The sequence below is a fragment of the Mustela nigripes genome, chromosome 5 (assembly GCF_022355385.1).
Source record: "Mustela nigripes isolate SB6536 chromosome 5, MUSNIG.SB6536, whole genome shotgun sequence".
In the NCBI taxonomy this organism is placed as follows: domain Eukaryota; kingdom Metazoa; phylum Chordata; class Mammalia; order Carnivora; family Mustelidae; genus Mustela; species Mustela nigripes.
This window is the reverse complement of record NC_081561.1, coordinates 42,669,502-42,686,003: the sequence shown is the minus strand read 5'-3', so window position 1 is coordinate 42,686,003 and position 16,502 is coordinate 42,669,502. Positions and strand designations below refer to the sequence as shown.

The following is a 16,502-nucleotide window of genomic DNA, read 5'->3' as shown; positions in this document are numbered from 1 at the left end:
AATGTGTAAAGCACATTGAGTTATTCTTGAGTTTGCAAAGGTTTTGCTTTGTTAATAGGCCTTCTGTGTTTGCTAAGTGGTGCCCACTGAAGTTAGGCTCCTACTCTTTCACAGGATGTTTACATTTACATCTCTCTGTCAAGGTTTATATCTCAAAGAAATAGTTCCCAGGTCCTTGAGAAAGACAGTTCCTATGTCCTAAAACTGGCAAGAGACAGAAAGTAGATTTGCATACATTTCAGAGAGATAGAAAAAGAATTTATAATTGCAAATTTTCTGAAGTAAATGCTCTAAAAAAAGGAGGCCAGGTTTTTTTGTCAATAAGAAGCCTATCTAAAATTCAGTTAAGGTGAGGGGAACATTAAAAATGCCTAGGTCATATTTTTAGCTAAATAAAAATATATTTGGTTGAATTAAAATCTAAATTTAAACTGGCCTGGACCTAGTAAAAAATACAGAAATAATTAAATTTGCTAAAGATCTTTCTTATTCCAACTTTTAGTGTTCCACTGTCTCCTCTATGTTGTTTTAAAAGCATCCCCTGTCCCCAGTAACTCATAATAATATAATAAAAATAATAAATTCATAACTCATAATAATATATAATCTCATAGCTTTTTTGTAGCAAGAATGTAAAAAAAAAAATAAACTCACTTATATTTATGTGCTTTCCTTCCAAAAGTGTTTGCATTTAAAAAGACCTGAAGAGAGGGCCTTTTTTAAACAAAGAAAGGAAAGAATACTTTTGGAATTTTAGTCTTTGATGATGAGAACTGAAATGAACCAAATTTCCTGTCCTATATTTAAAAATACTGAAAAAAATATATAAAAAATAACTTACTCTTTGCTCCATGAAATACTTTTTCTTGGAAAGTAAGACTGTGAACCAACTGAAATAAATTATTTACCAAGCATAACAGCTTGTTCATAAACTTCACTTTAAGATTCTCATCACATTCTGTCCACCAGCACAAAGCTTTATTCATGAACTCTAAGCAGTCCTTACAAGGACCCACCTACTACAACTAAGGCTCTAAAGCATTTATCTTTCCATAAATTCTCCCTCTGAGACACTAGTAAGACTGACTGTATTAGGTGTTGCTTCCTATTATTGTGGTAAACCTAAAAGAATTAGTTTCTCGTGATCAACAGAATTGTTTTGGGAGGATCAGTCATGAACAAACACAAGATTCTGCAAAATACAATTAAAAATCCCTCACTATGAAAGTTCATGACCCTAGACAGCAAACATTGCTTTACTCTGGGACCATGGGACATTTCTCTCCCCAGCTGTGACAGTGACATAGGTATCGTATCAGATCTGAACTCCATTTTATTTTCATCAAATTCCCAAATGATATTTTTTTCTTCTTTTAAGAAAAAGAAAATATTTTAGGATTCTTTGATTATGTGATCCAATTTGATCCAAAGAAAAAAGAAATTTCCTCACTACTCTGAAGAGTCTAAAAGAGTATTCCACTGGAAGAGGAAAAGCATAGCTTTCACAATTTCATCATTCAGATGACCTAAATAAAAAATGCATTGAGAAAGTCCCAGTAATCTACATTCCTTGAATAGAATTTTCTTTGTGTCACCTTTTCAAAATCCTGTAAACACTTTTGTCCAGCCCTCAGTGTGGACTGACTGCTCTTTGGTAGGTTTTGGTGACATGACATTGCACAGGCACCTACTAAGTCTTCATGGGGTCTCCTCAGTCTCATAGGCTTCAGCACCACACATTCCTCCCTTCATGTTGTTAAATTAGGTACACATCTCTCTAATTGCTATAATTTCTCAAAGGACAATCTGAAATTGCAGGGGCCACTCTGGAGAAATTTTGACATGAACAAGATTGTTCATTTGACAGATACATTAGAACAAAAAAAAGAAAGACTCTCATGGAAGACTCTCCATCTCATGTGTCTAATAGAGAGATTACTCTGTTTAATGCACAAGAATCCCTCATCATTTTCATGCTTCTGGGATTAATAGCACTAGATTTTTAATTATATGGCTCTATGGAATTATCAAGGATGTGAGCTATTGTTTAAACTGTTACCAGGTCACTAGGTTATTGTCCCAGATGCACCAAAGTCTTGGATACCTGAGACCAGAAAGAGAAGATAGAGTTTACTGAGTAGGTAAGTATAGTACACTTTCAAGAGTGTTTAAACTCTCTGTAATAATAAGTGGTGTGTACCTGTATGTGAATGTGTGTGAAAATGAACTTTTCTGCATTTAAATCTCTCCTGCTCTTTGAAGATAGAAGATAATTAACCTTTAAGAGTCATGTGTTTGCCTGAAGCTAGGTCCCTGTTGTTTTTTTCATTTTTGCTATTTCTTCCTTTCTTTTCTGGTTGGGAAATTTAAAAAATTAATTTATCATAATAAATTTTCTATCAATATATGTACATTTAGGACTATTTTTCAGATAAACAGTCAAAAATGAAAGGAAAAGGATAATGACTAACTGTGCTTTATTTATACACTTTCCCTTTGCCAAAAATTTAACAAATCAGAAAATATGTACCTGTATTTGTAATATAATTAGTCTTTTAGATGAAAAGAAAATTATGCCCTTAGAATTCTGGCATAAAGTCAAAAGTCTTGCTTTTTAAAATACATGAATGCTGAGATTTATTTACATTAAAAAGAGGTTATGTAATTTCCTAATTAATAAATGAATGAAACAAGATGCGATTGGGAGGGAGACAAACCATAAGTGACTCTTAATCTCACAAAACAAACTGAGGGTTGCTGGGGGGAGGGCGTTTGGGAGAAGGGGGTGGGATTATGGACATTGGGGAGGGTATGTGCTTTGGTGAGTGCTGTGACGTGTGTAAACCTGGTGATAAAAATATATGTTTATAAAAAATAAAAAATTATAAAAAAAATAAATGAATCTTTAGACAAATTTAGAATGATTTAATATAACTTCTAAAGAACTATTCTATCATTGTTTCCTTAAATTGTTTATTATTACAAAAATACCAAATAGAAATAATTGAAATTTTAATAATGGATATCACTTAAGAAGGTTTTAATCTTGTCAATTCTTATTGATTCTACTACATTTATGTACTGGAATGTTTACTGATGATACTACAAATCAAAAGGTCTTAACATGATAGTGTAAATTGCAATTTCCAAATCTTTCGTTAACATCAAGACCTTACACTGACATGAAATTGAATTAACAAATTATATTGGATACCTGCACAAATATAATTTAAAGTTATCCTTTTTCCTTACAGAATGAAAACAAGGACATGCAAATGTTAAGTGATGTAAATTTATGTTTATATGTGTATATTTATGTTTATTTTGCCTAACATTTAAGTTGTCAAAGTGATATAAAATGTGTGATCATGAAAAGATAAAATAACTAACAGTTATTGGATTGCTGTCTTTGTGTTTTCTCTTGAGGCTAAAAAAGCAAATATTAGTTATTTTATCAAAGTTGGTAATTAAGGGTACCTGGGTGTGTCGGTTGATTATTGTCTGCCTTAGGCTCAGATCATGATCCCATGGGGTCCTGGGATCTAGGGTGTTTGGCTCCCTGCTAGGCAGGGAGTCTGCTTCTTCCTCTGCTCCTCCTCCACTCAATCCTTCTCTCTCTCAAATAAATAAAATCTTTAAAAAAATAAAGTTGGTAATTATTTTAAACGAATACAGAGAAATATGTATACAAGATGATTATGATTTGCCCCTTTTTTTTCTAAAAGAAGGTATTCATTTACTTCATAAGTAAATTTAATATAATATGTAATGCTCTTTTATAGGCTGATAAAATTAAATATATCTTAAAGATGAAAACTTTAGTCATCTATGTGTATAGTTCTGTATCTATGAATGGCTAAGTGTATACATGTAAAAGTATATTAAGCTTAATACCAATGAATTTTTAAAAAATGAATAAATTTTAAAAATTTCAAAAATATGTATATAGTTGAGGGCGTAAGTGAAAATAAAAGTTCTGAGAATTTTGTAGTCTATTTGCCTGTATTTGTAATGCCTCTCCAGCTGGTACTTTTTGAAGTAAACAGTGACTCATATTTTATATTGTTAGCTCAGTGCTACTGGATTTATTCATAATAAAAAGGCTTTACTGAAAATTTTATATGAAATATATACCAAACAAAGTTAGAATGTGGTTTTTATTTCTATAAAATAACCAAATTAAGGTTGTGTCCAGATAAGAGAGGTTACACATATTCTGTTAATTCTCTTAACTTTTTGGAAAACTCCTCAATCTCTTGGACAAAATGTTCCTTACTTATTTAAAATTAAGATTCTAAAATTTTTTTTTCTTACTGTTATTTGTTTGATAATATTACCTAATTTGTATAAGACGGAGGTGAGATGGGGAAAATAAGAACTGTTCTTTGTTTTCTTGCCGTAGGCCCCGTAATTGTAATTGTGCTACAACTGCCCAGAGATTAGATATCACCTAGAAATTTATGTATATTCTAAAAGGCAATGGAAATGTTTTATGATCTTTACACAAAAGGGTGACATAATCACATCTGTGTTCAAGAGGCTTTAATTGGTAAGCAAATTGTAACATGAATAGAATACAAAGAGACTAGAGATAAAATGAAATAACTTTTTATTACTGTCTATATTATAAATACAAAAAGTAAAAGATGAAAGATTTCCAAGTAGATTGTTGAGAATTTGTTTCTGAGGTTATATTTAAACTATACATATCTTGAACCTGGATGTACAACTTTAACAAATTTAGTTTTCTTTTTAAACCATAAAATTATGAGTTAAAGAGACAAATCAGGGGACACCTGGGTGGCTCAGTTGGTTAAGCGTCTGCCTTTGGCTCAGATCATCACCCCAGGATCTTAAAATTGAGTTCCACATCAGACTCCTTACTTGGCAGGGATCCTGCTTCTCTCTCTGCCTACCACTCCCCCTGTTTGGCTCTCTCTCTCACGTAATTAAGTAAATAAAATCTTTAAAAAAAAATAAAAGAGACAAATCAGGAACAACTACATAAATGTACCTTACCTCTATCGTTCCTTCACATAGGAACCAACATACATAATCAAGGTCTTCAGATGGGTTTACATAGACTGCTCCTTCAGTATAGTTTGCAGAGAGAAAAAAGTAGGCATCAATGGACACTTCACAATTTCCATCCTCAGATCCTTTCAAAGAGATGGAAAATTAAATAATCTTTCACAAACTTAAATTTACATAAATTATTAAAGACGGTCATCAAATTACTTGGTAAGATCAATTTGAAAATGTCTACCACAAAATAAGCTTCTACATGTATAGAATGCTAAATTTAGAATAAGGCTAAATCTTCTCATTTTGAAAATGAACTGAGAAATAGAGCATCAAAACTTCAAATAAATTTCTTATTAATGATTATAAAGATGATTTAATAGAGAAGATATATTTTGCATTAAAAGAATTTTTATTCTTTATATACTATATCTGCATATGTAATTGTTTCAAAAGATATTTGGAAAATATCCTTAAAACATTTATAATAGGCAAACAACTAACAACTTGTCCTAGTCCTCTGATAAAAGAAGTGTGTTTATGTGGGGTGGGAGGGTGTCAGTAAAATATAGATATGCATACATATACATACACCTATATAATTCAGCTATTTTGCACTCTTTCAGACATAATATCTGTAATACAATAAAAAATGAAGTTGCAAGAAAGCAAAAGAATGTGACCTCTATTCAAGAGGAAAGAGTAAAAACAGATGACTTAGAATTATATAGACTGTAAAATACCTATAATAAATATGTTGAAGTATCTATAGGAAATTAATATAATTGGAAAACAGGGAAGTAGGAAATGAGAATTTTGGAAATGAAATGATGAAATGTAAACAAACAAACAAGCAAAGATATCCCAGAATTGTGGAAAGGAACTAATTATGCTGAACTGAGAACCTGTGATTTTTTTTATTAATGATGTAATATTCTCAGGTAGTGGAACAACAATAGAAGACTGGATACAGTCTCTTTTAAACATACTAAAACCTCCTGGTAAAGTGACCAATAAAATTTTTTATGTAGATAATATTTATCCACAGAATCCTAGCAAATAGTCCTGTTTTAGAATTTTAGGTTAACAAACCTAAAATCTAGTGTTTGTGAGACATGATTTCACAGAAAATATTATGTAAGCTATACAATTCACAACTTAATTATGAAGTAGAGATGATTCACAAGCTGAAATCTCCCCGCTGTGTGCAAACATATTTAGATATCTTATATGTAATTCTGGAAAAAAGAAAAGAAGGTAGGAAGCCTTGCAAAATGTTCCAAACCTTTCAACATTACAAGTGTAATTAAACTGATAGTAATTTTAAAATTATAAAAATTATTATTAGATTACTAATAAAATAATCAGCGGCTGAGATTATCAGCAGATCAGCCATGAGAGAAGAAAATATCAGTAAATTTAATGATGCCAGTAAGAATCATATCTTCAGTGTGCTGAGATAAAAATAACTCAAATATGGCTATCCTAGCCTATATAATCAATAAATGCTCCTTTCTGTTTTGTGAAGGAGTTTAAATAGTATTAGATTTAACTTTTTATTGAATATTTGGGAGAACTTTGATAAAGGCAATATATTATCTTTATCTTTGTGGAAATATATTTTAAAGCTATTCAATTATTTTAGAGCTTATAGAACTATTCTAATTTTATATATATTATTGAATCAGTTCATCAACTAGTATTTTTCTGTGAATTTACCCATTTCATTTAAGTTGTCTAATTTACAGGCACAGAGTTCTCTATAATGATGTATGTGATTAAATATTTGTACCTGAGTTATCATTCCTTCTTCCTCCCAAATACTCAAAAAGGAGGTAATAAAGAAACAAAATGTTAATTCACAAAGGTAATGAGAATGAGACAACAGTGAGCACATATTTTTTGAGCAAATATTTTCAATATATTTCAAGAAGCTAAAAAGATGGTGGAAACATGACAAAATTATCAGAATGGCAATAGTCAAAAAGACAAAAGTATAATTAGAGGGCATACTTATTTAAAAAAAAAATTATGTGCTTAGCAGATATCTTAAGATTATCAAGACTTAAACATGCCTGAGAATGTAATATTGGGTTCTGGCAACAGAGAGAATACTTGACATAGCTCTTCTCTCAACTCACAAATCCAGATAATTATTCTGACCCACCACTCATCTCCCTGCTGGCCCACAAACAAATAATTTTCAAGATTTATTCTCATGAGAAAGAGGATCTTAGAGGCTCCTGCTTCAGGGATACCAAGCTCATTGGGATTCTGCTATTGAATGGTCAGCTGTCAATGTAGAACCCTCCAATAGAGCTGGCAGTTATCAAAACCCATGTTCACATGGCAAGCTTCCAATAAGTACTGCTAGGTCATCGCCATTAAATATGATTATCCAGCATTTGGCAGAAAGATTTCAAATAAGAAAGAACAAACCATCATTAAAAATATTTACAGAGGGGCGCCTGGGTGCCTCAGTGGGTTAAGCCTTCGGTTCAGGTCATGATTTCAGGGTGCTGGGATCAAGCCCCACATTGGGCTCTCTGCTCAGTAGGGAGCCTGCTTCCCCATCTCTCCCTGCCTGCCACTCAGCCTACTTGTGATCTCTCTCCATGTCAAATAAATAAGTTAAAAAATTTACAGAAACCGAGGCACTGAATAGAAGACAAAAATTTAAAACAAATCAAAACTATAATATTCTTAGAGTTATAAGAAAATTTGTTTTATCTATATAAAAGAACAGAGTGTCACAAAAATGTGCAATTTAGACAAGAGTAAAAATGTCTAGAAAAGTACAAAAATAATAAAAAATTCAACACTAGTTTTCATATTTTTAATTGGAGTAATAGAGTAGAAAATAAAAAGAAGTGGAAAAGATAAGAATTTTGAGAAAATGAGATCAATTTAGGAGATGCAATATCAAATTTTTGGACTTACAGGCATAGAAATAAGAAACAGAAATGATAGATTATTGTTGAAATAATATAGAGACTACCCCAAAATTGAAAGGCACATGCTTCCACAGAAAAGGGTTTATCAAGTGCTTACACATGAGCAAGAATAAAAATCATGAAAAAGTAAATTCGTGCAGCCACTACGAAAATCAGTATGGAGGTTCCTCAAAAAATTAAAAATAGAACTCTCATATGGTCCCACAACTCCACTTCTGAGTATTTATTTAAAATTAACAAAAATACAAATTTAAAGAGATATATGCATCCCCATGTTCACTGCGGAATTATTTACAATAGCTAAGTCATGAGCAATCTAATTTTCCATCAGTGTATGAATAGCACACATGTGCACACCACACACACACACACACACACGTTATTTGGTCCTAAAAAAGGATGAAAATTTTGCCATTTGCAACAACATAGATGGGACTTAAGGGCATTATGCTAAGTGAAATAAGTCAGAGAGAGAAAGATATATACAGTATAATTTTACTTATATGTAGAATCTAAAAGGGAAGAAAAAAACAAAAACTCATAGATACAGAAAACAGATTTGTGGTTGCCAGAAGTGGAGTGATGGATAGGTAGAACACATGGTGGTGATCAAAAGGTACAAACTTCCAGTTAAAAAATAAACAAGTCCTGGGGATGGGGTTGATGTACAGCCTTGTGATTATACTTAAGAATGTTGTATTATATATTTGAAAGTTGCTGAGTGAGTAAGTCTTAAAAGTTCTTATCACAAGAAAAGAAATGTAACTATGTGTGGTATGGATATTTTTTATAAAATTTTATTTTTTTAATTGACAAAGAGATCACAAGTAGGCAGAGAGGCAGGCAGAGAGATAGGGGGAAGCGTGTGGGGTTCGATCCCAGGATCCTGAGACCATGACCTGAGCCAACGGCAGAGGCTTAACCCATTGAGAAACCCAGGTGCTCCTGTGGTATGGATATTAACTAGACTTATTATGGTGTAGTATGGATATTAACTAGACTTATTATGGTGACTGTTTTGCAATACATACGAATATAGAATCCTTATGTTATACATTTGAAACTAATATAATGTTATATGGCAATTATTATCTTAATTAAAAAAATTATAATCTGCAATATAAGTCCCAAGATAGTGGAATTTCAGGACACTGGAGCAAAGAACATAGAAAAAGTCTTCCAGGGAGATAACCGCAAGTTGAATATAAAAAATAAAAAAGTGGCTTATTTTATACACAATTACATATTACAGCATGCTTTCCTTTCTTTTCCCTGTATCTCAGGGATTGCCATATCAATACAAGGAGTATTGCATAATCATTTTTACATTTGTGTTCATTCTTTTGCTCCAATAAACAATGAAGCCAATTATAATCTTGTATAAATATTACTTAACATGTAGATGGAAGCATGTGTGATGGGAAAGCTAAGTCAAACAGTATACACATTTATAATATATCTAATGGATATAGTGAATGGGTTTGTTAGATTTTATGGTGATTTTACATTTCACGAGCAATGTATAAAATATCTCAGATTTTTGCCATATTTATGAGAGAAAAAGTATTTATGATGTTTTTAAATTTTGCTTTGCTCTCATTAAGAGTTATAAGCTGGACACTTTCTTGTATATTTAGGAATACTTATTATGCCTTCTGAACAGTTTTTGTTTGTTTTGCTGTTTGTCTGCTTTGATGATGTCTTTCACAGACACTTTTTCTTGTCATGTAGTCAAAAGACTTGCCTTTTCTTTCTGGCAACTAAATTTTTGATAGCTATAAAGGGTCTTCCCCATCCAAATTTTATAAAGTAATTCTCCATCATTTTCCTGATATTTTTATCACTTAAAATTTTATTTTTAAAACTTATTGATATGAATTTAACTCAGAGTATTCTGTTAAGATACAAATTAGACTTTTTTTTCCAGATGATGATCCAGTTGTTCAACCTCAATTACTGAGTAATTCTTATTTATCCTAACGACTGAAATGGAAATTCTATTAGATGTTAAGTATTCTGTATGACTTGAATTTATTTTTGGCTTTGTTTTGCACAGTTTTGACTGTCAATATAGCAGTAACGTGCTTTTCATTATTGAAGCTATACAATACACTTTATTATTTTTTTCTTAAGGATTTTATTTACTTATTTATTTATTTGACACACAGAAAGAGAGATCACAAGTAGGCAGAGAGGCAGACAGAGAGAGTGGGGGGAAAGCAGGCTCCCCACCAAGCAGAGAGCCCAATGCGGCACTCAATCCCAGGACCCCGAGATCATGACCTCAGCCAAAGGCAGAGGCTTTAACCCACTGAGCCAGCCAGGTGCCCCAGTACGCTTTATTATTTAACAGGACGAAATCTCTACCCCACGGTTCACATAATGCACTTTTACAGAGTATAGTTGGCTTTATTTATTTTGTTAGATTTCCAGGTGGACTTTAAGAAATAAAACAAACATAAAAATTTGTTATTGTTTTATGGAAATCTTCACAAGTATGTGAAAGAATATGGAGATATGAAATCTTTACTACACTAGGTTGCCTTGCCAATAGCATGGTATATCTGTACAATTTTTTTCCCCAGATTTTGTGTGTTTGTAACTATACTGTGGCAGTATTTGAAATTTTCTCAATGTAGAACTCCAAGTAACTGTTAATTTTAATCCTGGGTATTTTAAAATTTTCAGTTATTTTTTTATTAAATTAATTAATTGGCTCTTATCTCTATATGAAAGCCACTTATTTTTTATTTAATAATTAACATAATCTTGTTACTGTAAAAATTTTTTAAAAGTAATGTAAATGAAAAGCAATAAAATATATTTGGTTTTTAAATCTGATTTGTTTTTTAAATCTTGAAGTAAGGCCTGAAAATCTTTTTTTGTTTTTCCAAGATTTTATTTCTTTATTTGAGAGAGAGAGAGAGAGAGAACAGAGGGAGAGCAAGAGGGAGAAGCAGACTCCCCGCCCAGCAGAGAGCACAACCTCTCTTAGAGAGGACTCTAAGATCATGACCTAAGCCAGAGGCAGATGCTTAATCTATTGAGGCACCCAGGTGCCCCAAGGCCTAAAAATCTTAAATGGATATAGAAATAACAGCAGGTATTTAACAAAAGATTTGAAAGAGGAGCAGTATAATAAGAAAAGGTACTCTTGATCAAGATTGCTTGGGAGATACAATCTCCAAATAATCATCATAAAATTACAAAAGTCATTTTGAATAGAATATAATTAATATCTTAAAATATCTTCTACCACAAATAAGATCTTCTACTTCATAAAGAAAAAAGGAGAATTTAAAATATATATTGGTTTGCAATATCAATTCAGAAGCACAGAACTCATTCATTTAGAAAAAAAATACTTCACTATCACATATTAAATGTTATAAATTTGTGCTTCAAATTCAGTTAACTAAGTTGTAATGATCACAAGCTTTAAAAAAGAAAGGTATTCAGAGAACGTATCTCTTTATTTTTGCTATGATTTCATCTTTTCTTAACTATGATTCATATCATCTTATTTCACTTCACAACTCATTATCCACTCTGTCAGTATCTCCTTTTCTCAAACCTAATAATACATATAATGAACATAGATGATGACATTGAAAAGAAACAGTGCATGTCAGCTCTTTCTCAAGTTGTGCACTGTAGACCAATTGTCCTTGAAGGGTCTTCTTCTAATTAATTATCATCCCTTCTTTGTAGAGCAATCATATTGGCAAGAATTGATTGGGCGTGTAAGACACTTCATTTAGTTGGTAGAAAAATATCTTAATTAAAAATAATTTTACTACTGGTAAAATTAATGCACCCATGCAAATTTGCCAGCTTGATTTTAATGTTTCTCTTCAATTATATTTTATGAGGAAAGAAAGGAAATGAGATTTTAACAGCATCAACCAGAAAAAAATAAAGATTACCTAAAACCTGTAATTCTATCTACATACTTAAAATTTATCCTAACTTCTTTTTTGTTTTGAAAACTTTACTGAGAGAATTGCTTTATTGAATCTTTATACTGACATTAAAAAGGAATTTGGCTTGCTACCATGGACCCCTCTGTAACTCATCCCCATAGTCTCTCAGGAGCAAAAAGCCTATTCAGAGAAATAACAGATTCAGAGAAAATACTGCACACGGCAACAAAGGATCACTACCCCCGTATTTAAATAGTCCTTATAACTTAATAAAGATGAATATCACAGCATAAAAAGAAAAAGTAGGTATAAACCTAATTCATTAAAAAGAACAGCCTGTGAACAAATAATGCTAAAATCATGCTAAATAAATAAATAATGCTAAAAAAAAAAAAAGGAATTTGGGTAGCTCTACTTAACTATTTACTGACTATTTTTTTTTTTTTTTTTTTTTTTTTTTTTTTTTTTAAAGATTTACTTATTTATTTATTTGACAGAGAGAGATCACAAGCAGGCAGAGAGAGAGGGAGGAGGAAGCAGGCTCCCTGCTGAGCAGAGAGCCCGATTCAGGACTCGATCCCAGGACCCTGAGATCATGACCTGAGCCGAAGGCAGTGGCTTAACCCACTGAGCCACCCAGGCGCCCTAACTATTTACTGACTATTAAGCTTCATCCCACTGCCGCCTTTAGCTTGGACGGCTCAAGTCATTTAGATTCTCAGATGTGGAGGTCACATGATTCTTATTTTTGTAATCATTAGCTTATGTTCATCAAGTTTTGAACGAGTGTCATGAAAGGATAATGACTAAATACACTTACATTACTTTGATGCTGACTGCTCAAAGATGATTTATGCATTAACAATTTTGACTTCATATTACCCCATATCCTAAAGAATTTGTTTTACTTTAAAATAAGCTTACTCTATCATTCATTAAACTATGCTTAGTCAGAGACCATTGATCTACAAGCTGATTGGTTTCCTATTCCTCCTCCTATTTTTCCTAAAAAATATATTTGCTATTTTATTTTTGTGAATATGTTCCCTGAATGCACTTTTAGTTCTCAGAGAATTTTATTTTATTTTATTTTATTTTATTTTATTTTAAAGATTTTATTTATTTATTTGTCAGAGAGAGAGCGAGCGAGAGCGAGCACAGGCAGAGAGAGTGGAAGGCAGAGTCAGAGGGAGAAGCAGGCTCCCTGCGGAGCAAGGAGCCTGATGTGGGACTTGATCCCAGGATGCTGGGATCATGACCTGAGCCGAAGGCAGCTGCTTAACCAACTGAGCCACCCAGGCGTCCCTCAGAGAATTTTAATGTTTATAATTTAGTGAATGTATACATGCATTATTTCTACTTTGAGACAAAGGAAAATCAAGTATAACAATGATGCAGGCCCTGAAGTCCATGAACTGATTTGGCTGGGTACAGTAGATTATGTCTCATATTGCACATGTAAAGAATTTGGGCAGCCTTTCAAGGTCTCTACGTCCACCTCAGTACGATTCCACTTTGATTGTTCTGTAATGGGAGTCAAGCAGTAGGTTTTAAAAGTTCCTCAGGTGATTAGAATATGTGGCTAAGGTTTGAAACAACTAAACTAACACAATCCCTAAATAGTCCTGAGACCAAATACATTAGGTAACTTCTCTAACTTCAGTTGTTCTTGTTTGCTTGTTTTGTGTCATTCTTAAAATAGTAAATATTCATGGGGCACCTGGATAGCTCAGTGTGTTAAGCCATTGCCTCCAGCTCAGGTTATGACCTCAGGGTTCTGGGATCGAGTCCCGCATCGGGCTCTCTGCTCGGCGGGGAGCCTGCTTCCCTCTCTCTCTCTCTCTCTCTGCCTGCCTCTCTGCCTACTTGTGATTTCTCTCTGTCAAATAAATAAATAAAATCTTAAAAAATAAAATAAAATCTTTTAAAAAATAGTAAATATTCATAATACAATCTCCTAAATTCCTTTTAGCACTAGCATAAAATAATCAACAAGTCATTGCTCTCTTCTATCACTTTTGGTGTTGAGTGTGATTTGCTTAATGAACTGGTAACTATTTCTGTCATTAGGGGTTGTTAATTCTCCAGAATATCATTTTAGAGCATAATGAAATAAATTATCATGTCTACTGTCTAAAAAGCTAATTGTTAGTTTACTTCAACACTGTTTTAATATAATAGTAGTGCTGTAAGTGCAGCTGTTGTCAGTTGAATAAAATAAACCCTTAGTTGAGAACAGACATATCAGACCTACTCGTTTGCTGATTGTTGATAAACCATAATGCCAAAATATCATTGACAGAGGAAATAGTCTTAAAAGATTTAACTGAAGTACCATACAGTTTTAAGAATGTGTGCCAATTTGCATGAGCTAAGTTAACCAGTATACAAAGTGTAATCATAGAACAGAAAATTATGTTCATCAAAATAGATTTTGAAATAAGAACTGCCATTGTATAAAACAATTAAAAACATATTTTAAAAAATGTGTTACAATTTTTTCAAGAGTTAAAGCCAGAAACCTAGGATTCCCATTGACATCTCTGTCAGTTGCTCTCTGTATTCACTTCAAAATAAGAACTTCCATGTATTTCAAGCTTCTATCCCCCAACAAGATGACTAATATTCAACTATTGATTTTCCATTCTCCAATCTATTTTTCTTTTGTGGCTATTTTTTAAATGTGTCAAACTCTATAGTGATTTCCTATTCCTCTTAGAATAAAAATTAGAAATATTTAACCCAGCACTTTAGCACTGGCATGGCCCTCTCCCCAAATCATATTTCTATTCTTGTTCTCAGAGATGCAACAGGTCTTCAATGGATTCATCCCTTCTAATTTAGTGGAGGTTTTTTTAAACCCATTTTTTTGGCTGTATGATGGACATATAAAAAGTTGTGGATATTTGGGATGCTTAGGTGGCTCAGTTGTTAAGTGCCTGCCTTTGGCTCAGGTCATGATCCCAGGGTCCTGAGATTGAGCCCCGCATAGGGCTCCCTGCTCAGCGGGGAGCCTGCTTCTCCCTCTCCCATTGTCCCTGCTGTGTTCCCTCTCTCACTGTCTCTCTCTCTCAAATAAGTAAATAAAGTCTTTAAAAAACAAAAGTTGTAGATATTTAATGTATACAAGTTGATGTGTCTGGAGTTATGTATACATCTGTGAACCATAATCAAAATCAATGTCATAAATTTATCCATCACCTGTAAAACTTTCTTCCCACCCACTTTGTTTTTTTTTGTTGTTGTTTATTTTGTTTTTTTTCCATGATAAGAACATCAAATATAAGATCTACCTTCTTAGCAAAATTTTAAATATACACTATGTTACCATTAATCATAGGCCCTATGTTGTACAGTAGATTTCAAAACTGCTTTATCTTGCATAACTGAAACTTTGTATACTTTGAAACACAGTGTTTTTAAAAATATAACTCCTTCAAACTAAAATGCACTTTTCTCTAAATTCTCTACCCTCGCTTTATTCTTTGTATCTCTGTTCAAGGGTCATTTTATAATGGAAACTTTATCTGACCTCCCCATTTACTCTTCCAACTGTCCAATTTTTTTTCTTTTTTCTTTTTTTCCTCTTTGGTTATAAGATGTCATGAGAGGCTATTTCTTTCTATAGGAACATTTTATTTCATATTGTATCATACTGTATGTGCTCAATAATTCCTCTCCAAAAAACAGATCTACAAGAGTAGGGAATAGCTCTAGTTTTCTTCATTATTATATGTCTTGTACCAAGCAGAATTCCTGGGATGTAGTGAGTGTTAAGTGTATGTCTATTAAAGGAACAAATCAGAGAACACAGTATTAAATACATTCTTACTTTGTTTCATGTTTTGAGATATAAAATATTTTGTGTAATTGGAAACAGACCTACCCAATAGATTTTGAAGTGATTCAGACATACAAAAAAGAAAAAAAAAATGATTGGATTACCTTTGAATACCAGTTGCTGCAAATATTTAAATTGAGGAGGAGGATGGACTTTAGCTTGGCAAATGTCATGGCTTTTGGTTCCAGAGTAGCAGAGGTACAGATGAATTAAGCAAACATTCTTCACAAACCAACAGGAGTATCTTGTGCACTCTAAAGTACCTACATACTAGAAAAGGAAGCAATGCAAAATGATATGCATCTTATTAAAATATGTTTATGAGTATTTTGCTTATAAATATACAGTTGATTTCTAGAAGTATCGATTAAAGTTTATAAGACATACTTTTTATGTAACTTTTGCTTATTTCTTTCATTCTTTCCACTTCTCTTTCTGTACCATCTTTCATCATGTTCATGTTCAAAATGCTTATGTGATATTCTTTTGGCTAGATTGACTCATTGCTCAATCCACAACAGTCCCTTACACTCTGTTTTCTGGGATATATATCACAAGGTATGTTTCCGAGTGTGTATTAGCCTGGGTTTTTGTCCTGTTAAGCACATGGTCTGAGGGCGGGGCAGACACCATGACCGTCTAGGGATGACTGTAGCCAGAAGGAGTCCATGACTTGTAGAGCACCGTGAGGTACTCTGACCAAATGCCAGGGATCAGACAGATTTAAAACAACTCTGCCAACTGTTCTGATACCAGAGTTTC

The 16,502-nt window shown here is 32.7% G+C and overlaps 1 protein-coding gene across 1 annotated transcript in view; it reads right to left on the bottom strand.

Moving 5' to 3' along the window:
• The window catches only part of EYS (eyes shut homolog), a 1,640,601-nt gene that overhangs the window by 1,502,489 nt on the left and 121,610 nt on the right, over positions 1 to 16,502 (bottom strand). Inside the window, 2 exon segments of the mRNA XM_059401541.1 lie at positions 5,020 to 5,159; positions 15,845 to 16,010. Coding sequence (XP_059257524.1) covers positions 5,020 to 5,159; positions 15,845 to 16,010 — 306 coding nt within the window.